General features: G+C 34.4%; 1 protein-coding gene and 1 pseudogene across 3 annotated transcripts; both read left to right on the top strand.

Moving 5' to 3' along the window:
- Window positions 1-6,154, top strand: part of LOC127860889 (uncharacterized) — an 11,549-nt pseudogene extending 5,395 nt beyond the window's left edge.
- LOC127860113 (tetraspanin-9-like) lies at window positions 6,056-23,406 on the top strand. 3 transcript variants are annotated; one of them, XM_052397929.1, is made up of 11 exons: window positions 6,056-6,223; window positions 8,731-8,792; window positions 12,199-12,611; window positions 13,561-13,640; window positions 14,018-14,207; window positions 14,634-14,708; window positions 15,437-15,544; window positions 16,674-16,829; window positions 20,136-20,219; window positions 20,452-20,555; window positions 21,207-23,406. In XM_052397929.1, exons 3-11 carry the CDS (start codon window positions 12,552-12,554, stop codon window positions 21,385-21,387), a joined length of 1,038 nt encoding a protein of 345 aa, XP_052253889.1. In that variant the 5' UTR covers window positions 6,056-6,223; window positions 8,731-8,792; window positions 12,199-12,551; the 3' UTR covers window positions 21,388-23,406. The 3 variants fall into 3 exon arrangements, with proteins under 3 accessions (XP_052253889.1, XP_052253888.1, XP_052253887.1); XM_052397928.1 differs by having other exon boundaries at window positions 8,728-8,792; XM_052397927.1 differs by lacking the exon at window positions 8,731-8,792.

Below are 23,406 nucleotides of genomic sequence, written 5' to 3'. Positions count from 1 at the left end.
CTATATTTTTTTAATACAAATTTAATTAGTGGCTGCTGAGTGCAGAAACCAAAAAGGTTATACCTTATAGTACCTGTCATCAAAGGGCAAACTTTGTCAGAATATTGGTTTTATTGATATCATGGACGAGTTCGAAAATGGTCAAGATCGGTTGAAAAATATGGCTTTCAGGGGGTGGGGCAGTTTTCTCTATATGTATAGTTTTGTTTAAAACTGGTTCTGGTCCGTCAAAAAATTTACGTCGAGACTTTAACTTAATGTCGTTATGGCGAGTAAAAGTAAAAGGGAAAACCTACAAAACTATGACGACATACCATGTTATTTCACAGTAAGTCGATATAAACAAATCCGGCATGACCATATTATTTGGGTACCATATACGCTATCATAATTTTTAAACAACGCCCTTTGTCCACATAAATTATATCGACTCCTTCAGTTATATCGCCATGTCAACATTATGTTACTTGCAAGTCATCAAGATATATGCCGTCATACAGTAAACAACACAGCAATAGTTAAATTTACAAGACGGCTAAATGATAAAATATCGTCAGAGATTTAGGCTCTTATGCCAACATGCGGGTTGTTTAAGTCTTGACAACTTATCTTATGTCGACAAATCAACATAATTTTAGGCGTCATGATCTTTTGTAAATGACTTTCGACACGATGAGTTTTTTTGACGACATGACAACTTTTTCATATAATGTCGTCATAGAATGTTGACATCATCACAGTATCAGGGTGTACCATATACGTTTCCATAATAACCAGCAATTAGAATTGTAGCGTTAGAAGACTACTGACGATTTAAGAAACAAAATGAGTTTTTGTCGGAGATTTATTGTGGAGAGCATTGCACAGTTGAGTAGGATAATATATGTACTTTGTTTTTTAGTCAAATGATATTTTAACAAAATCGCATGTTAATATCGAGTATATGTATATTTTACTTACCTCCGAATAGGAATAACACATTTACAAGCTCAAACAGTGAAAGAATCATTTTGCATTGATATCCTTTTTGTTATGATAAGGCAGTATGTCAAATTATAATACTTAAAATAAGATTTAATCCGATTTTGTTTCAAACACCACAACACATTTGAAACAAACAACCGAACTATTTGAAATGCTTTTGTTTCTTAAATGAAAAATTTATAAGGTTTACCTAAATAAATCAGAAGGTTGGGAAACGCCAAGTGCCATGTTACGAACGCATCTTTATTGCACTTTATCAGCATGGTTTATGACTTTATTGCCATTTTATTTACTCGCCTAGTATGACACGTGAGTCATTATGTGTAATGCGTTTATATTATACTAGCAAACATGTCCGTGATTTGTTGTTTAAATCTCGATTTTTAATTTACACTACAAGAATTATTATGATTAACTAAATTGTTAACTCGAACAGATAATGTCATAACGTGATTCATTTTGCAACTTATCATAAAATGTTGCAGCATGTTAGATTTAAACGAATAAAAGAGCCAAAAAGTTAAATGCAAACATTTAAACTTGTTCTATGAACCCATTTATGCCTAGCGTTTATGCCTAGCATGATGCGGCGTCTCATCCGGGTCTGCGCTGTTTGCTTAAAGGAATTTCTGTAAGAAATATTCTATATATAGAGATAAATATACTAGACATCCCTAATTTTGGAAATAAATTGATCCAATTTAGAAGGATGTGAGAGTCCACTAGGCTTAAATGGGTTAACATGACTTTACTGAGGTTCTAAGCTGAACGTCTATACAAACAGGCTTCAGCATCAGCACGGCTGTAATATTGCATTCCGCAAATACAGTTTGTATAGCAATCCACTCGCTGACACATTACGGAATCAACACAAAACGTCAAACTGTTCTATATGTTTTATGTATATGTATATTTCATTTATATAATTTGAGGATATCTGATAACAAACATACCGGTAACGCATTAACCGTACTAATGTATGTCTGAACTTTGCCCCCGAATGTATCTTTTGAATCGGTATTTAATACGGGAGGCGGAAAACTACAACGGGCGAGGCATTGTCAGGGGTGATAACCCCAAAAAAGGGTTAGGGTAAGGGTTAGGATTAGGGGTCGGGTTAGGGTTAGGGTTGGGTTTAGGCTAACCCAAACCCTAACCCGACCCCTAACACTAACCCAAACCCTAACCCTAACCCTCTAACCCCCCTTGCGCAATACCATACCATGCCTCGCCCGTTGTAGCTTTCCGCCTCCCTGAAAAATATGACTAACTAGTAAATTCGTACATCTGCACAAAACTACTTTTAAAAAATTGTGGTACCTCTCCGAGGCGTTATCCCATATTTTCCCTTGTTCACCATAAAATCTGCTATAATAATAGCAGTTATCTTTTTTCTAAGCTGGCTTAGATATGCTTTATGATGCTATAACATTGTTCGACGTATCAGTTGAGTAACACGTAACGGTAAGTAGGTATACCTACATGGTGAAAATTCATCATGCACCTATATGCCTATTTACGCCTGTCGGCATTATTCACACTTACGGGTACAATATGTTTGAATGTGCAAAAAATGTGTTTAAATTTGTATAGTTAAATTATTACACTATTAAAATTTCATATTAAATTAAGACCTAGACGTATCTTGTTAATTCTGAGTCGTGAAAATGTTTGTTAATTATGATTTAATTAAGACAATATACAATCGGTTCATTTGTCGATTTAGGTCAGAATTTTCTAATATATGCACACTAACGCTTGTAAAAGCAAAACTGTGACTACCGGCATAATTGTGTACCTGCATTCGAATGAACCGGGCTCTGGGCAAACGGGTCATTATGCATTTGCGTAATGTATCATACCATTTTAGCCTGTGCAGTCCACACAGGCTAATCTGGGACGACATTTCCACTGTTGTGGAATTTTTCCTTTTAATGTAGTCTCTTTCTACCAAAATCAGCACAGGCTAATCTGGGAAGACACTTTACACACATGCATGTGTGTCTCGTTTTGAGAAAACTGGGCATAAAGCATGTGTGTAAAGTATCGTCGAAGATTAGCATGTCCGCACATGGACGACACTTTTCGCTTTTATGACATTTTTCGTTTAAAGGAAGTCCCTTCTTACGGAAAATCTTGTGTAGGCGAAAAGTGTCGTCCATGATTACCCTGTGCGGACTGCACAGGCTAATCTGGGACGACACTTCACGCACATGCATTATGTCCAGTTTTCTCATAACGCGACACATTTAGTCCCACTTTGCCATGAGCTACCCCCTATGTTTGAGATACTGTGTGTATTTGACCTAAACAATTCGGCATGTTATTGCTGTTGCAGAATATTGATGTCAGTTTCGCCACTCTGTGATGCTCACAGCAGCGTGTAAGACTGACAGTAACACGGGTACAATGAACACTTAATATTATGTTGTTTGTTAATTTCGTTATTTACTATAATTTGTTTGATTTGGTACGGAGTGGGTGGGCTTGCATCAAAACATTTCGTTAATCTTCCTCGGAAATGGAAAGTTATGATATTTTGGTGAAATATTATCATAACAAGTTCTTAAACGGTAGCTTTTATCTTTTTGGATAAAAAAATACCACACATTTCTTTGCAAGCTTTTTAAACAATACAAGTTATAATCTTTTAATAATTTTGATCATTAATCTTGATGCATTTAATTGTTTACATAATGACACTGTGATTCAAAGTTCACAATTTGAAACGATTTTGTTGTACAACAGGAAAATATTTACCGTTTGAAAACAATATATGAATTTCAAAACAAACAAAACTCCAAATAAATAGATATATAAAGCTACAAATATTTTTTTACAGTCCTCATGCTTTGAAACTGCTACTTAAAAATCCTTTTCATCACGTGACCAAGGTATTTTTTATCAACTGATTGACACATACTGTGGTTGCACTTTAAGGTTGTTTTCAAATTAAAAAATAAACGTCGAATAAGAATCACAGCCAAAAGTAACAGCATTTTAATAAGTGCAGGCCAAATTTATTACATTTAGAGACAAAACAATAGCATAAAAAGCTGGCCATAATGTACCAAGATAAATGAATATACTTAGCCTAAAAAAGAATAAGTATATTGCATGCGTGTCATTGCATGTGATCGTGACACATTGTCGTTTAATTTAAAATATGGAACTGACAAAGACTTAATTAAAAATCAATCTTATTAATTTCACAGCGCTTATTATATGGGCTTTGAGGGTGTTGCTGGTAATTTCTTCGTTGTCTTAACTAACGTCAGGATTTTACTGTGATTTCTTGCCTGTCCTTGCGACCACCAGAGCTACACATACTTTAGAATGTCTGGTGCTGTATGGTGCAAGTGGTTTAATACTTCTGGAATAAAAACAGTCTTACAGAAATGGTATATTCCATCACGCCGATCGGAATATTTATCTCAGACTTCATGTATGTATACAGTTTTCATTTAAGTGATACAATGTGCCATGTTAGTATGCACACTAATGAGTAAGAATATGTACATAATATAAAAACAATGCAAGGCTGAGACACCGTTTCATGTTTTAAGAGTAGGACTCCTCGACGCAATTTTCAGAGAACATTCACTCGACTTTATACACCGATAGCGGGGTTTTCAGGGAGTTCCACACGGGCTGGACAGATTGTAAAACACGCCGTCAAGTACTTTATTTTTGCAAATATATCAAGTTATTAAAATACATTTGGAAAAATCTTTAGTGCATAAAAGGCAGTTTTTCTTGCAGTTTGTGCCGATATCTTATGGTATAAGAATAAATCATTGAATACGTCTGAAATCGGTGACACAATTGCACGTCATAAAAACCGTATACATGAATGCAGTAAAAATAGAATTTTTGAACAAGAACACTTGCTTATTTAATAAAGTATTTCTGATGTGTTTCACATTGTCATATGCAGCTTAAAAGTCTGTCTTTTATGCACAAGTGGAAATTCTTAAAAACATGTTTTGCCGGTGTGATAACATCCATTTACGTTTAATTGGGAACCACACAAAGTCACGTTATCCTGCACCCTGATAACTATACAGTTGAATAGTTGTATTATCACGAGAAGATTTACTTACCAATGAGTAATACAGTTGCACCACACGGTATTTCACGTGATCTAATTTAAGACAATAATATTTGCTGTGACTGATAACGCCACAAAGAGCGTTGTCAACTGTTTACTCTGGGCGGTGTAAATTACTGATAAGCGTTATCAGAAGCTACAACGAACGTAGACTGGCCTCTCTCGCACAGACGAGGTAGAACGTGTTATAGAATATTGTTTTTTTTCTTAATTTCGACTATATTACTTTTGTTTCCGGCCAACATCTTATTTGTTATACGAACATCTTCACACTTTCTTCATATGGTTTTGTACTCGCGATGTTCGTTATATATTCGCAATGCGATCCAGTTTCGTATATGCCGAAATACAGGTTTTATACTAGACCTGGATTTGGATAAGCTTAGTATTTTTCTTCCTTTTGTATAACTCGCTCTTGGTCAGGTGCTTAACATTATTGAAGAAATTTAAGAAATTCAAGAACAACATTCGAGTCATTCATTATACATTTTACTGAGTACAATTTATTTAAAATTTAATTTTAATTTTTAAAATTTCAAGTTTGTACATTGGGCTCCCTTCACATAACTTTACGACAGCACCTTCTTCGGAAACGAAACACATATGTTAATAACATACATGGGATCAAAAGAATTGTATCGGAATCGTGGAAACTGTACATTGCGACTAATTATAAGTAAATGTGATAAGAAACACATCTATCTGGGACCCTTTGACCAGAATACTGTTTTTACTTTTTTTACGTCGCCTTTTGTATTTTTTTCTTTAAAATCGTTGTAATTAAATTGTTCGTTACATTTTCTGGCGATACAAATATTTCTTATAAATATTCATTTAATCCCATGCATTATGTATTTAGAAACTCTCAAGTTTTTACCGTCATTCTAACAAGTTCTAAATATTTATGTTTGTACGTAGCCTTAACCTATAGGTGACAAGTCTCACGTCTGTGACCAGTCTATCTGCACTGTGGACCTGCGGAAAGTTTATTCGCCTTCCAGGAAGTACCGATTGAAATCACAGTTGGATAGAAAATCGATCCCTGTGATTACTAATTGACGTGAATTTCATTTAAATTTAAATCAGGTACATACTCGGGCCGTTCGTGGATGAATATTCACATAATTGGTAAGTTGTCTTGTTTTGCGGTAGATAAACGCGCTGTAGTTTGACACGCAGTCATACCTATTTGTTAAATTTTATATTAAATAGTCACTAATAATATATAAATCATATCGGGAACGTTTGCCTGCCTTTGGTTGTATGTGTTATTTTAATTGATGAATCATGGAGTGAATCTATTACTGTGTTGAGTTGATCGTATGCCATTTTTTTCTCCAGCGACTGATTAGCAAGGTGATTCATTCTTTCTGACGTAACTAGTGAAATGGTAAATTCTTCCTGTAATAATAAAATAAAACCAATACTTATTTTTTTTAATATTTTTGTACCGTTATATCTGAAACAATGTTTTATATTTTTCCTGCAAGTTTTACTTGAAAAAAAGAGTTTATCCTTATTATTGTTTTTACTTGAAACATCTCTATTTAGTTCACTCAAATTGAGAAAATAATGTAGTAATATGATTCTTTTTTTATATAAAATTCTATTAACGGAAACCTTTCAAGTATATCTGTTTTCTTATTCATAAAACAATATTTTGTATTGTATCTTCTGCAACAGTAAATGTCAAATAAACATAAATGAAAATAAACAAATAGGTTTATAAATTAAGATGTACAAAGGTATACATGTCCAACAAATTTATAAAAATAGGCATTTACATAATATTATTAATTTTATATAGAATATATACACCTTTGATGTATTTAACACATGTATGCCTAGCGTCTAGAAAAAATACCTTGGCAAACAGCGCAGACCCTGATGAGACGCCGCATGATGTGGCGTCTCATCAGGGTCTGCGCTGTTTGCTTAAAGGAATTTCTGTAAGAAATATTCTAAATATAGAAATAAATATACTAGACATCTCTAATTTTTGAAATAAATTGATCCAATTTAGAAGGATGGGAGAGTCCATTAGACATAATAGGTTAAGTGTCCTACGTGTCAGGTATTTTAATAATTCGACCTTTGTAATCTTGGTAAGCTTGACCTCTACATCAGCATCAACATTATACTAAATCATACATATATAAAAAAAAGTGTTCATAATATGTATATTTATTTAATATCACTCTGGTAATATATTTTTGCTATTCGCATGTAATGCGTTTGATTTTTTAAATTGCCACTCTTTACCTAAATGTGTATGGATTTTACAGCATACTACAAAATATAGAACCGTTGCAGAAAGACTATAGATAGTGAGGAAAACTAGAATAAGGTGTTGGCTGGACGTAACCACTTCAAATGAACATTTAGATTTTCTTGACTCCGCTTTAAAAATTTAACTATTAATAAACAATGTCTTATTCGATTCGGTATGACCTCAAACCTAGTTAATCCCACATTCTATGAATCGGTAAATCCAAGTCCATAGCCACAATTGTGATCATGTGTCTTTTGTGACTATTGGCTAGTTTTGGAAACCCTTTTTATCACTGTTGAAAGTAACGACACATGAATAAAAATCGTATTATTGTTATAACTTAATAAGAAGTGGTTTTCTCCTCTTTATTTTTTTTTAACTTAATTATTTCATTTTATTTTCCCCGCCAAAGGCGGAGGGACATAAAATATGGGATCTCCGTCCGTCTGTCCCTCCGTCCGCCGTCTTCATTAAACTTGTTTAGGCCTACGTCTCGGAAACTATATAAGATATCAACATAAAACAGCATAGGTGTATAGATATCAATAAGGAGAAGTGCCATGCTCAAAAACCATAACCCTTTACTTTTTAACAAGATTTATCGCCACTTGTATTTCTGTATGATTTACTTTTTCAGGGCTATATCTCAGATACCATGCAAGACTTCAACATGAAACTTCATGGTTGTATAGATATTAATGAGGTGAAGTGACATGCTCAAGAACCTAAACCCTTTACTTTCTTAAATAATAGTTATTGACCTTTGTTGTTGTTGTATGATGAAACTTTTCAGGACTTTATCTAATATGATACAGGACTTCAACATGAAACGTCGTGGGTATATAGATATCAATCAACAACAACGTCATATCTTTCGTCAATAAAGCTAAGTCAGGAGAGTTGCAAATCTTAAAGACAATTTTCATATACTTAATTATTGTTATGACTGTACCATATATCAAGGGAGCTGCACCCATATATAAACACAATTTATTTGGCGGGGGATATCATTTCAACGACTTTGCTTTTTTCTTGTATTGTATTGAAATTCGTTGAACATTAAATTATTGTTTGTTGTTCACGCGACTTGATCACATTTTGTCGAAATGCGAACTTTTATTTCGCGGACTCATAAAGTGACTGAAAAACGTAAATCCGTGACCGAAATAACATTTATGACGGAGACTTTCACATAATATACATGTTCGTTCAAGAATAATGGTTGTTAGAAATTGATGAAAATATAAAGAATTCAAATCGCGACACGATTGAATAATTTGGAGAGTTCTGTGTTATCGTTATATTGTGTGACCATACGTGGATTGAATATGTAATGTATCAAGTACATCGTTTTTCTTAGCAGCATGTGTAGCCGAATGGTTGCGGCACTTGACTTTTATTGCAAGGACAATCGCTCGAGTCCAGGTGGGGATAAAATAATTATGTCTTGAATTTTATTTTTGTTTAATACTTGTTTAGTACCAATGTTAACATTTATCAAGTGAAAGCATTAATGAAACAAATAGAAACCTGTCAAAATATATTAGCAAGCCCCTTTAAAAGTGTTTGATGCAAGACATAAATTAATTGTTTCAAATGGTAGTGTATAATTGTTTAAAAAATATGTGTGCTAGTTTACATTTATAAAATGTATAAAAGTGTTACCTATGTGTGGATCTAAACTAAATGGAAGATAATTTAAACACCAAACGTATGACCTTAAGTTGTCACATTGTTAATCATTGGCTCTTTGAAAAATAGTGTTAACCGAGTTTGATAATGCATCTTTTACATTTTCAGCATCGTATAACAATACGACCATGATTACATTTTGAGACATTTATGTTAATGAGAATAGTTTCATTTTCTGCAAAATGAGTCAGTTGTTTTTACATGTGCATACATCATTTACAATATTACATGTCAAAAGACTTCAACTGATTTGTTTATATTCAACATAGTGTATGGCTCGTGGAAGAATATAACAGATTTTCTGTTCTTTTAGTATTTGATAAAAGATGCATCACTGTTAAATACGTTATTATCACATCGCATGTGGTGACGTACTAACGTTTATTTTATATGCATACATAACATGTGCCGTTAGTGCTTAACATTTGTGAATTTTTGTAGGTTATTGAAATTTAATAATAGATTTATCTTTGGTAAGCCAATAAAAAAGTGGACGAGAACGTTTTGCTTATCGGTCGAATAATTAATATGTCATGTTTCTACTTGTGCATATTTTTTACAATCGAAAAGCTACTTCGGTTATTCTGTATCCCATCACATGAGAATGACTTCTTTGATTTGTTCATAAATGTTTTATATTGCTTTAAGTGCGAGTATGAACATTTAATACATTTACCTAAATGTAGTTAAAGCATAACAATATTGAAATTTATACTTTTTTCCGTGAAGCTGTTGCATTTCGATTCCCTACGTCATCCGAGCATTTCCGTGTTTTGTCTTAATAAATGAGGAGCGCTCTGAAAAAAACGGGGTTTAATGCACATGTGGAAAGTGTCGTCCCAGATCAGCCTGTGCAGTCCACACAAGCTAATCAGAAACGACACTTTCCGCCTTTTTTCGTCCTTTTAACTAAAATACCATACAAGCGGAAAGTGTCCTCCCAGATTAGCCTGTGCAGCCTCCACAGGCTGGATATCACTTAATACAAGGTTGCAACACGATAAGAATGCAACTGTTATTAAAATATGATGTTTTGTAAATAAAAATCTTACATGGACGAACACAAACAAAACAGAATACATAAAAGGATATATCGGTACGATAATTTATGCATGGGAGATGCGAGGTTAACACCTGAAACTATTAGAAGTGATATATATTTTACATTCATAGTAACATAAATACACGTGTAGAAGCCGTTCAAGAACGGTATTTGAGTTTGAAAACTAGTTCATACACAAGGACAACGGAGAATATTATTTACTTTTTGCCTTTTGTTATACTATAAGATATGGTCATTTAGCTACATCTGATTGAGTTAATGACCAACGCCCCAAAATGTTCAACTTTAATTTCACGCTTGTTTAAGATAATACAAATACCTTAAGAAACGATACTCAAAACTTATCACCATTTCGAAGGTGTGTCTAATATTTATACAAGCTCTCGTGACTGTGAATATTTTATGACCTCGTGGTTTATGACCGCAAAAATATGTTAGTTGTGGGTCAATTTTATTGCAATGTTACAAGTTATCTTGGCTAGTAAATTAAGTTCGAAGTTTGTTAATGCCATCAATAAAGACACATTGATCGCCAAGGTAAATCTTATATTTGATCTTAAATATTAATGATATAGATATCGTTAGCATTTAAATGTCAAAGCATGTGCTTTACTGAGTTGTACACTTCAAACAAATATACTTTAGATTTATAAGTAATACGAATAAAATACACATAAGCGAAATAGTGTAGTGTCAGTATTTGCGTAGTGTTTTGTAAGAAATAAAATGTTATTTAAAGGGGCATTTTCACGTTTGGGTAAATTGACAAAATTGGAAAAAAAGTTGTTTCAGATCGCAAATTTTCGTTTTAGTTATGATATTTGTGAGGAAACAGTAATACTGAACATTAACCATGCTCTAAAATAGCAATTATATGCATCTTTTGACGATTTAAAAACCCGAAAATTATAAAGCGTTGCAAATTAATAATTTGAAGAGTTCTGTTGTTGTCGTTATATTTTGTGAAACAACGAAGATTGGTTATATGAAGTATACAATACACCTGTCATTGTATCCGGGAGGATGGCTGAGTGGTCTGAGTCGAAGACTTTTTACTCCAGGACTCCAGGGGTCAGTGGTTCGAGCCCTGCTGAGGGTTACTTTATTTTTATTTTTTTAATTTTATTCTTCATTTTTTTTTACTGGAGCTTTTTATATCCAATATTCACATTTATCAATATAAAACATTTAATGACAAACATCAAAACATGCCAAAATCTGTGAAAAGGCCCCTTTAAACACAAAAAGTTCACTAATCTTACTTTAGTGAACTTTTATTTCATGATCATACAAAACCAAATTACGTTGCGGCATTCTGAAACATTCCAATCTTAAACCATATTACCCCGAATCTTAAACAACTAAGAAACGTTTGATGATAAACGGAAAGAACATGAAAATCTACAATAAAAATCAATAGGTCGCTCTTGAATTTAATTAAACATCATATTGTTTAAGCTAGGGTGATACCTGGGGAGAATTGTTTTCATATAAAATGTGTTATCATATTGCAAATACGCTTGTGTGTGCTCTGTAAACATCGAAACTGCTCAAGACAAGGAGTTGTTAAGGTCAAGGTCATCAGCAGATAGCACCCAATTGGAAATACTTTCAAACAAAGTGCGTTATGTGTTCGGATTTATAAATTACTTTATAGAAAGGAAAATATTGTTTTGTATTTTTCATTGTTAGGAGAAACTATAATTTTCTACATTATTTTATAATTACATTTATTTTGCGTATTAATTTTTTATAATTTACTTTATGTATGCTCTTTTTCTTCAGACAATTTGTTTTTGTGAATACATGTTAAACAAGCCATTCTAATACGGAATAACTTGTCATGTTTAATGGAAATTGATGTCAATTATTTATTTTAAATGAATGCACAAACAAAACACGAAGTTTTATTATTTTAGTAAATATTTATCGATGTTGTTGTATAATTCGTATTTTGGATGAAAGCGGTGTGATGAAACAGATGAATACCGAACTCAAAATACAACTATTGTACAAGTTTGTTCATATCGGTTTAATTGTGTAAGGTTTGACCAACGAACTGTACTTTGTATTTAGGTGCTGTGCCAAGCTAAAGTAAACAATAACATCGTCTGCGAAGTTGTTTAGCCTTTTGCGACAAAACAAGCCTGGTCACACAGCGCAAGCACGGACTTAGAGGAAGGAGCTTTCGATCAACTTAGACTCACTTAAAAATACTTGAAACACAAATAAGACTGCTTGAACTTTTCGGTTTGCAATGAAACACACATTGATCTGTTGATTTATCATTTTGAAAATATTGTCTGCTTCCCAAGTGAAGGAAATACTTATTAGAGCCTGGTCTACTACACATCAAAGCCTGGTCTACTACACATCAAAGCCTGGTCTACTACACATTATAGCCTGGTCTACTACACATCAAACATACCATGGGGGTGTGCGAGGGCTGCGGTCAGCTGATACTGGTGTTGATAAATGTCCTCTTTTCGGTGAGTATCACGTACGATACAATCGTTAATATAAACCTAAAAACTAAATCTGACGCAATATGTAAGCCTCTCGGGGCTTAATGCACATGCATAGAGTGTCGTCCCGGATTACGATTAGCTGTTTTAGTCTACACAGGCTAATCAGGGACTACACTTTCCGTTGTTATGGATTTTTTCGTTAAATTCAAGTCTTCCTTAAACGATAATGAAGTCGTTTTGGAAAGTGTCGTCTCTGATTAGCCTGTGCGAATTGAACAGGCCTATCTGGCACAACATTTTACGCTCATGCATTCCAACCGTTTTGTGGAATTATTTCAGTCATATTTATTATGGTTAAGAAACTGAATAAATCATATCTCAGAACATAATGAGTGATAGCTTATTTACATGGCTTCGGGACAACGTATTGTAAAGAAATGAATCATAAAATAATGAGTCGATTGTGAAAATTACAAAAATGAGGCTTACTTTTATTATTTATAATAAATGTTAAGTAAAAATGAAGCAAGCCTTAGTCCTTTGTTACTTTGAGTGCTGTAGGAAGTTGCGATTTTGTTGGCGTCATGTTTGATGTACTATGATAATGTCGATGATAATATGAAGCATCTATCAATGCGTCTAGGTTATATATTTCTGCTGTAAAATATGTATATAACAACTTCTATAAATGAGCCCCGCTCTGTGAAATCAGAGCTCAATTCATGTACGTAAAGTGTCGTTCCAGATAAGCATATGTAGTCCGAACCGGCTAAACGCCAACGACACTTTCCGCTTTCATGATTTTTGTTTCGTGTTAAGAAAGTCTTTTCTAAAATAAAATAAAGTCTCGGCGGAAAGTGACGTCCCTGATAAGCCTGTGTTTACTGCATACAATAATATGAGAGATACTTTACGCACGCTAATAAAGCCTCGTTTTCACGCGGCTCAACTCATTTATGTATGTTTCCAGGTCATAGGACTGGCTTTGTTGGTGGTGGCGTGTCTTGTGAAATTCGGATCGGACGTCTTCGACAAACAGTTAAATGATGGGTAAGCCAAGATATGTATGCCATGATTGGCGTATTTAAGGTTTCAAAATATTCCAAGTTATTTCTCTGGTTTGTGTTAGCATATTCTGGCAAACATTTTCCATGTAAGGTTTACGAACCTGTGTTACATAACTTAAGTGTAATATATCCGGGAGATAAATAAGTGCGTATATTATATACGTATCGTTACACGGCCACACAAAGTAATCCTTTATTTCCAAGTGCATGCGTGGTTTTCAAGGTTTATTATATACATGACCGACTTAAGAAACACCATTCATTGAACACATACGCCCACACTCAAAATTGTATTTAATCGGCAAAATTGATAATAAATATTGTATCGGTGCATTGATGTATCCTTGATGTTTACTTTAGTTATGCCGAGTTCAAACAGCTGATCAAGGACACATTTCAAGGTCAAGATTCTGCAATTGATGAGCTTGACCTTGGTGCCCTTATTGGGGATGCCGCTATTGCCTTCATTGTGATTGGCGCCTTCTTCTTTTTACTGGGAATCTTTGGTTGTATCGGCGCCATTTGCAAAGTGAAATGCCTTCTCGTTGTGGTGAGTGTGATGTATAACCGTTGATGACGTGCTTTGGTTCAACATAGATAAGTAAACAAAATTTAGGATTATTTTTAAATGCCCTATGCCTGTCACAACAAATTTAGCCTTAGCATGTCTGCATAAAACCGGAAGCGCCACGCAAGAAAAATATTTGTCAAAAGAGTAAACTTGTTTAGCCTTCATTCATAAAAAGTTAATGCGCTGCTCACGAATATAATCAATCACTGCAGTGATTGATTATATTCGTGAGCAGCGCTGTAATTGATTATATTAGTGAGAAGCGCATTAACTTTTTATGTACTTTAAAACATAAACATGCCAGTTGTAGAAAACAAATTTACGACAATTGTGGAGTATATATTTGGCGCATGAGCCCAACGCAATTAATTCTTCAATACGTCTAGTTAAATTGTTCCGTTTCAGTACATGTCAATTTTGCTGACAATCTTTGCCGCAGAACTGGTCTTCGTGATAATGCTATTCGCAGCAAAAGACAAAGTAAGTTGTCATACTAAACTAAGAAAGTTGTCATACTAAACTAAGAAAGTTGTCATACTAAACTAAGAAAGTTGTCATACTAAACTAAGAAAGTTGTCATACTAAACTAAGAAAGTTGTCATACTAAACTAAGAAAGTTGTCATACTAAACTAAGAAAGTTGTCATACTAAACTAAGAAAGTTGTCATACTAAACTAAGTAAGTTGTCATACTAAACTAAGTAAGTTGTCATACTAAACTAAGAAAGTTGTCATACTAAACTAAGAAAGTTGTCATACTAAACTAAGAAAGTTGTCATACTAAACTAAGAAAGTTGTCATACTAAACTAAGTAAGTTGTCATACTAAACTAAGTAAGTTGTCATACTAAACTAAGAAAGCTTGGCTTAAATAATATTTATGCAACAGTACACTACATAACATGTCGTGCAAAGTGCAAAGTGACTCAGTGTGCATGGGATTATTTTCAAGATTTTAAAGAAATCTTGGTAAGAACGTGGTGGGTGCTGAACGTGGAAAATGATGTTTTACTTATATTGATTAAATATTATATTTTAAGAAGATCACAGATTTTCGTGTTTTAAGTAATAGCTCTAGTCGAATATTTTTGTATTTGTTAGGCAAATATGTTAGAATGAACATATATAAAAATGCAAAAATAAGTTGTACAAACAATACTCAATGTGGAACATGACAAATGGTGTACATGTGTTTCATGTTATGTTATAGATAGACGGTTGGCTCAAAACTCCTCTGAAAGACCAACTCACAGATAAATACACGGGCACCAACGGCACAGATGCCTTTACACTGACTATCAATTTTGTAATGAGAGAGGTGAGTCAAATGTAGCGTTTGAGATTTGTATAGAGATACTAACAAAGTATGTCAGTGTGTTTTGGTCGATTCAACAATTTCTACGCTTTGAATTGACCGTCCCAAGACAGTTATGCCGGTTTGCTCATTTGTGTTTTTGTGAATCGTTTGCATTTGTCATTCGTCTAAGTGTTGAGCAAGTGGTCACTTGCCATGATTGTAGAACTAAGCAGTTATGACAATATATGAATTATTCTTTTGCTCATGCATTTTGTTTATATTTCAATAGAGAAATGATTATTGAAAATCGGAAGCGCTTTATTTAATAGATATCGACATGCACAATGCGTTTGGATACGTTTACCGCTATAAGGCTAAGGATCAATTGACCGGTTGCAAATTTATTAAATGTCTACCTTTCTGTTTGTCTAATGTTTTATATTCATTGGCTTGTGGTGCATTTTAATTAATTTCTTTACTGCAAACCATATGAATTGTTAGGACGTACAATAAAATATGCAACCGGTTAATATAAAAAGCTGTAAGATATAATCAAAATCAATTAAAATACGTCATTTAAAATACGCTATTATCTAAGAGATATCGACATGCACAGTGCTTTTTATTTTGGTTAACCGCAATAAGGCTTAGGATCAATTGACCGGTTGCAAATTTATTAAATGTCCACCTTTCTGTTTTTCCAATGTTTTATATTCATTGGCTTATGGTGTCTTGCGCTTAATTTCTTAACTGCAAAACATATGATTTATTAGAACGCACAATAAAATGTGCAACCCGTCAACATAAAAAGCTGTAAGATATAATCAAAATCAATTAAAACATGTCATTTAAAATACGCTATTAGTAGCAAAAGCCTACATGGTCGAGTTTAAGCAAGTATGCCTTTGCATCAAAAGATCCCGATTTCGAATCCCGTCGAATGCAAGCTTTGGTCTTCCTATGATCATAATTTATGATATATTCACAATGTTTTATTTTTGTAAATAAACAGAGACCTTTTTCCAAACAAGGCAAATGTGTGAACAAGTCAATATTAGTCCTTGAATAAAACAGCGTATCGCTGTTAAACATACGAATACAATCTCCTAAAACACACACTAAAACAACAAAAAACGTGTTGCGTTTTCAGTTTGAATGCTGCGGTATTGACAAGCCAGATGATTTCAATGACACTAAGAAATGGAATCGTCCAATTAAAGACATGGTGGTACCGTACATTTGCTGTCATCTGCCTAACGACACGGAATGTGTAACCCATCCTACATTGAACAACTCCTACACTGAGGTAAGGACATATTCCTGTCATATAGAAATATACTGCCTATCATTTATTTTAGACCTGTCGGACACTGTACCTGAAAATAAATTTAAAAAATAACATTTAACAAATATGCATGTCTCACAGATTCACCAAAAGGCTGACACATATAGGGGAGCTGTCCGCAATGTGTCTGACAGGAAATTTCTTAAATAAAAATGTACCAAGTATGCTCGTCTAAACCAAATGCATGAACAAAATCTGGGTACCCTCACTCACAATGTTTGGCAAACAAATGTGAAAATTAACATGTTATAAGTTTGACTGACCAAATATCAGACAAGATTCTAAACGCATCGGATAATGTGTTATAAACGGCGTATATTCCCGTTGCTTGCATAAACCTACGTAATATCTTGGTAAACACTCTAAAATATGGAACGCCATAACAGACTTTATATGAGTACTGTCGCTGTTTGCAGTACATTCATCATTAGTTTCGGTGAGATAAGCTTTATGCCGTTTGCAATCTTCTTGACGTTCTTTACATTCGTTATTATGTGCAGTACTTACAGCATTACGTGCAGTAGTTACATCATTATGTTCTGTCAAAACTTAATTACGTTCGGTACATTCGTCGATATGTGCAGTAGTTACAGCATTACTTGCTGTAGTTACAGTATTACGTTCCGTGGACAAAGTTTTATTTTCTGATCAAACTTCCTTCTTCTCTGTGCAAAGTTCTTGGCGTATAGTACATTCATCAAGAGCGGTAGCTACAATATTACGCGCACTAGCAGCTTCATTGTTTGCTTTTCAAATTTCATTATGTTCAGTACATTCGTCATCATGTGCAGTAGCTACAGTATTATGCTCTCTCCAAAAGTCTTTATGTTGAGTACATGCAACAGTTTGTGCAGTAATTATATCATTTCGTGATATGCAAACGTCTTTACGTTGAGAACGTTCGTCATAATGTGCAGTTATTACAGCATTACTTGCGGTAGTTATAGCATTAAGTTATGTCAAAATGTCTTTACGTTCGGTAGATTTATCATTATGCGCAGTAGTAATAGCATTACGTGTACTAGTAACAACATTATGGTGTGAACAAATGCCTTTACGTTCGGTACATTTATCATGATGTGCAGTTGTTACAACATTACGTGCGGTAGTAACAACATTATGTTCTGTCCAAATATTTGTAAGTTCGGTAAATTTATCATTATACGCAGTAGTAACAGAATTGTGCGCAGTATTGACAACATTATGTTTAGTCCACACAGATTTACGTTCGGTACATTTATCATTATGTGCTGTAGTTATATGATAACGCGTTGAGGTTTTAAAATTTCGTGCTGTGCAAATTCCATTGTGTTCAGTACTTTCGCCATTACGCGTACTGGTTACATCATTTCACAGTCTGGAACCTTTTTTTACGTTCGGTGCAATCGCCATTATGCACATTAGTTAGTATATTAATTGTTGTACAATAGCGCATAGAACGTAAAGAATTTCGCACTGCATGGAATTATGTTAGTACAGCGCATGATGAAACTATTGCACGCAATGACGAATGTACCGAACTAAAATAAAGTTTGCGCAGCACGAAATGATGTTACTACTGAACGTAATGATGAAACCACTGCACATAATGATGAATGTACCGAACGTGTAGACGTTTGCACAGCAAGTAATGATAAAACTACTGCACATTATGTTGAATGTACGTAACGTAAAGAGGTTTGCACAAAACAAAATGATATGACTACTGCACACGATGATGTAACTACAGCATGTAATGACGAAATTACCGAACGGTAAGAAGCTAGCACATAACTTAAAACTGTAACTACTGCGCGTAATGCTGTAACTACAGCCCATAATGACGAATGAACCGAAAATAAAGAAGATATCACAGTACGTAATGATATTGCTACAGTGCGTAATAATGTAACTACATCACATAATGTCGAATGTACAGAACGTCAAGAAGTTTGGACAGAACATAATGTTGTTACTACTTCGCGTAATGCTTTAACTACTTCATATAATGACGAATGTACCGAACGTAAAGAAAATTGCACAACGCATAATGTATATTCCACTAAAAGTAATGATTAATGCACTGCAAACAACGACAACAGTCATATGAAGTCAGTAATGGCGTTCCATACTAAAGCATGAAGTCTAACGTGTGCGTGTTACGTTTTGTATTAGAATAAATGCAAGTGACTTACAAAAGATATGCCTGCTAAGATGAATTTTATCCCATCATCAGACGTGCATTGTCGAAATAAACCACTGTGGAATAAATTTACCTTTATTTCAGCAGTGCTGAAATATAGCTGTCACGCGCGGCGAAGAATGTTCATATTACTCGGAATCAACTATAAAGTAATCATTTTTAGTAAAATCGAATCAGATTGAACAAAAAAAAAAATTTGATACCAAGATGTAATATAGTTTTTAGACATAATACAACTCAAACAGCAAATAAACATTATTTACAAATATTAAGTGCGCGTACTCGTGACGTCATTATTAATACGTCATACGACACAATGCATGTTGTTTCTCGCTAAAGATGCAGTTGTTTAGTGTCTTTTTTTTCATTATTTCTTAAAAATCGGGGACGTAGAGGTATGATAAACGAAAAACAGGTTGGTTACTGATCTTTTTGTAATGTATTAGGCTCGACACGATTAAAATAATGAAACAATGTTTGCTTAAAATATCTTTGGGATTTTCCGTCTAGTTCGATTTTCCTATTCTATGTTTAAAGAAATAATTTACGACTAAGAAAATTGATGGGATAAATCGAATACTAGGTCGGTGCCGAATAAAGCAAAGTTTATCTTGCTCGGCACGAAAATCTGAACCACTCGCCAAGGCTCGTGGTTCAGATTTTCTAAGCCTCGCAAAATAAACTTTGCTTTATTCGGCACCGACCTAGTATTCTCTATTTATTTAATGGCGCTTATGTACAAATGAAAGACTACTGATAATGAAGATCTTCAAGATGGATCAAAACATGGTCGTAAAAATGACCGTAAAATACACCGTGCCTGTGATGCTGCTGCTGATTTTTTTAACCCTTTGCATGCTGGGAAATTTGTCGTCTGCTAAAATGTCGTCTGCTGAATTTCTAAAATAAGCATTTTCTTCGATTTTCTTTCATAGAATACTATCAGAATAGCAAACAGTTTGGATCCTGATGAGACGCCACGTTCTGTTCAAAGGCCTTTAAAATTCGGTTCCCGCACTGAAAGGGTTAAATCATACTAAAGATGATGATGACTTGAGAATATGATAAAGATGATTGTATTTCAGGGTTGCTACGGTGCAATAAACAACTGGTTAACGGATAAAAGCCACATTTTGATCGGTGTCGGTAGCGGTGTGGCGGCTGTACAGGTAAGTCGTATTGTGATTACTCGTTTACTATACAACTATCATGAAATGCGCTGAGTTAATTTCTGGAATGAAAGAAAGACACGCAAAAATTCCATGCGGAAAGTGTCATCCCTGATAAGCCTGTTTGGACTGCACAGGCCACTATGGGACGACACGTGAAGCATATTCATTAAGTCATGTTTTTAATGACTGCGCCTCAAATCAATGTTCTGAAGATGTGAACGTATTTCAGCTGATCCTCATCATATCCTCCTTGGTGATTTGCTGTCAGAGACGGAAAGAGAACGACGACGAGTATGAAGACTATAAGGAGGACGCGCCAATTTCTCCATACAGGTAAGTTAGTTGAGCACTTCGTCAGATGGTTCAGATGTAAGATTGCAAGTTCCTCAGCTACATGGTAGCTTATCATTCGGCGGCCCGTGTAAAAATTTAACCTGTACTGATGCTATAATATATTTTCATCTGTGTGTGTATATATTAGTCTTGAAAACACGGTAAGGTCGCCGTAGCAAGGTGGAAATGGTGTAAACCTAGCGATCAGGAGGTAATGGGTTCCATTTCCACTGTGGGAGCGTTCTTTAGATCTGCCCAAAAGACATAAACTTCTGGTTCTACCCAGGAAACGGATTAGAGCGAGTTTCAATATGCCTTAGGCTTCCTCTGTAATCGAGCTAAAATAAATAAGTTTAAAGTTTAAACACTGTAATATAGCCGATACCAAAGCAGCATAGTGTGCAACTCACTCTTTAAAAAGGAGAACCAAACACATTATCAGAACTTCTTCTCGTGAACACTTAGCAACACTCACATCGTAATATTCATACAATCAAGTGAATCACTATAGGGAAACGGGGCTTAATGCATTTGCGTAAAGTATCTTCCTAGATTACAAACTGTTGCTTGTGCAGTTCGCTCCGGCTCAGGGACGATACTTTCCGCCTATACTGGATTTTCCCATAGCGATGCTCATTTATTTGTTATCAGAGAGTCCGCGGAGGCCGCCCATCACAACCGTGCCTACGCCTCCAGTCAGCAGCAGATGTACATGGAGCCCCCTCGGGATCCGGGTTATAACCGGAACTACCCGGAGCCATACAAAGGCCGGACCGACTATTACACCGCACCGCCCGAAGGGTACGGTCGCCAGCAAAATGACTACCGTTGAGTCGTTTGAATGAGCGAATGGTAGACTTGCTTTTGTAAATACAAAATAATTGTTTAGTGCCAGATTAAGAAAATCGTTGGATCCTAATTGTATTAACATTTGATTGTCTTCGATGAAAAATCGTGCGGGATTGGGACGGGAATGGATTCCAACGATGTTCCAAATGAATAAATGATACGTTATTGTTCATATATGTGGCTGTGGGTCGCATTGTATGTATTTACGTGAGCTTTTGGACCAACAAAACAGTTTTCGTATACATATATAAAGTATGTTAGTGTCAATTCATTTGCACAAGTCAACATGTTTTTTTAGTTAATGTACCGACTGCAGGCGAAATTACTTTATGTTACCGTTTTTAAAGGTCGAAACACAAATTTGGAATATTAAATATGCTAGTGCAAAGTCCAGCGTAATAATTAGCATATGCCCGGTGTAATTATCCTAATATGTTCTTATTATATTTATTCAACGCGACTAGTCTTTTTCATACACTTTTCCTTGTAAATAATTAAAACGTTATACTTGTGAGTACAATATGATTATGATCGTGTAAATTTTGCTTAGAATCAAGTACATTGTCTTTTTCAAAAGTGCGATAAACGATTTAATAGTAAATAATTTGACGTTTCATGGAGTTCTTAACAACACTATGTATTGCCATAGAATATATACTGGTGTGCAAATTGAGTCCTGATTCAGGCGTTGCTCTAAATGCAGTAGATCCCGAAATATAAATATTCTATTTCTTCACTCTTTAAAAAAGACAACGTTTTTTTCTTGATTTTAACTCTATCAGGGTGAAGAATCAATGGGGTTTTCAGGGATTAACATACGGGCTAGACAGAATCTAAACACACCGTTAAACTTCATTTTTGCAAAATTTAATATCTTAAGTTATTGAAATACATATGCAAAACTCTTAAGTGCATAAAAGACAGCTTACCTTGCAGTTTGTGTCGATATCTTAAGACTAAAGGAATAAATCCTTGAATACGTCTGAAATACGTTGTGTGAAGCATGATCGTGCAGTATACATGGAATTTTTTAACAAGAACACATGCTTATTAAATAAAGTAATTCTGATGTATTTCACATTGCCATTAGCAGCATAAAAATCTGTTTTATGCGCTAGCTAGTTGTAATGCGTAAGAAAACTTGTTTTAAAAAGGTATTTGGAAAAAAGCAGCACTTACCACCGTTTTTTTCATCAATTAACGTTTATTTGGAAACCCATCAAAGTCACGCGATCATGCACTGTGTCTATTAGAAAGTTTTAAAAATGGTTGTGTAAGTACACGCAGTCTACAAACGACGGTTGTGATCTTGTACAATATGGTTTCCATAATGAGAGTGCTTGTTTTTCTGTAATGACTTCATTGATATATGGTGGCCTGTACATACACATTTAGTGTAGTATTTATTGCAGGTAATTGTTGTATTATTGCATGATAAACTCATTTTGCCCAGAAGTTTTGAAGAGTATTTCTTTTAAACAAATATGCTGATGCACGCTCATCCTGCTTGTAGAGAAGCAAATATCATAGACAACAAGTTCGTTTGCCATAATAAAATTACATGTCCGCCTTTAAAGGGGCCTTTTTACGATTGGGTAAATTGCAAAAAAAGTTGTTTCAGATTCGCAAATTTTCGTTTTAGTTATGATATTTGTGAGGAAACAGTAATGTACGCATGTTATTTTGATGTGCAAATCTTTCGATTGGGTTTAATTTTATGACTATTTTTGCCCTGATACTGTATTTTACAAAATTCTCTTGAATTCTCTACTGCATGTATATTTTGTATATGTTTTACGTCATAATCTAATGTACCAACACGTGATTGTTTACACCCATAATGGTGTTTGTGAAACACTTCACTTAATTGTTTAAAGTCATAACCATTAATCAGTTAACTTTGTTTCAGAATCTTTATATGATACAACAATAGTCAAACTATGCCATGGCGTTGTTCATGAGTTTAATTTATGCTGTTAAATAAACGTGTATATAGACAAAA

The sequence above is a fragment of the Dreissena polymorpha genome, chromosome 15 (genome assembly GCF_020536995.1).
Source record: "Dreissena polymorpha isolate Duluth1 chromosome 15, UMN_Dpol_1.0, whole genome shotgun sequence".
Lineage (NCBI taxonomy): Eukaryota > Metazoa > Mollusca > Bivalvia > Myida > Dreissenidae > Dreissena > Dreissena polymorpha.
The sequence above is the reverse complement of the archived record's forward strand: the minus strand, read 5'-3'. Positions and strand labels throughout refer to the sequence as shown.

What these genes read in the sequence shown, in the direction of transcription:
- LOC127860113 (XM_052397927.1), top strand. Translation starts at nt 12,552, where the DNA reads ATGGGGGTGTGCGAGGGCTGCGGTCAGCTGATACTGGTGTTGATAAAT. An exon ending in TATTCGCAGCAAAAGACAAA is followed by an intron (nt 14,709 to 15,436) that starts GTAAGTTGTCAT and finishes GTTATGTTATAG; the next exon opens with ATAGACGGTTGGCTCAAAAC. An exon ending in TGAACAACTCCTACACTGAG is followed by an intron (nt 16,830 to 20,135) that starts GTAAGGACATAT and finishes ATTGTATTTCAG; the next exon opens with GGTTGCTACGGTGCAATAAA.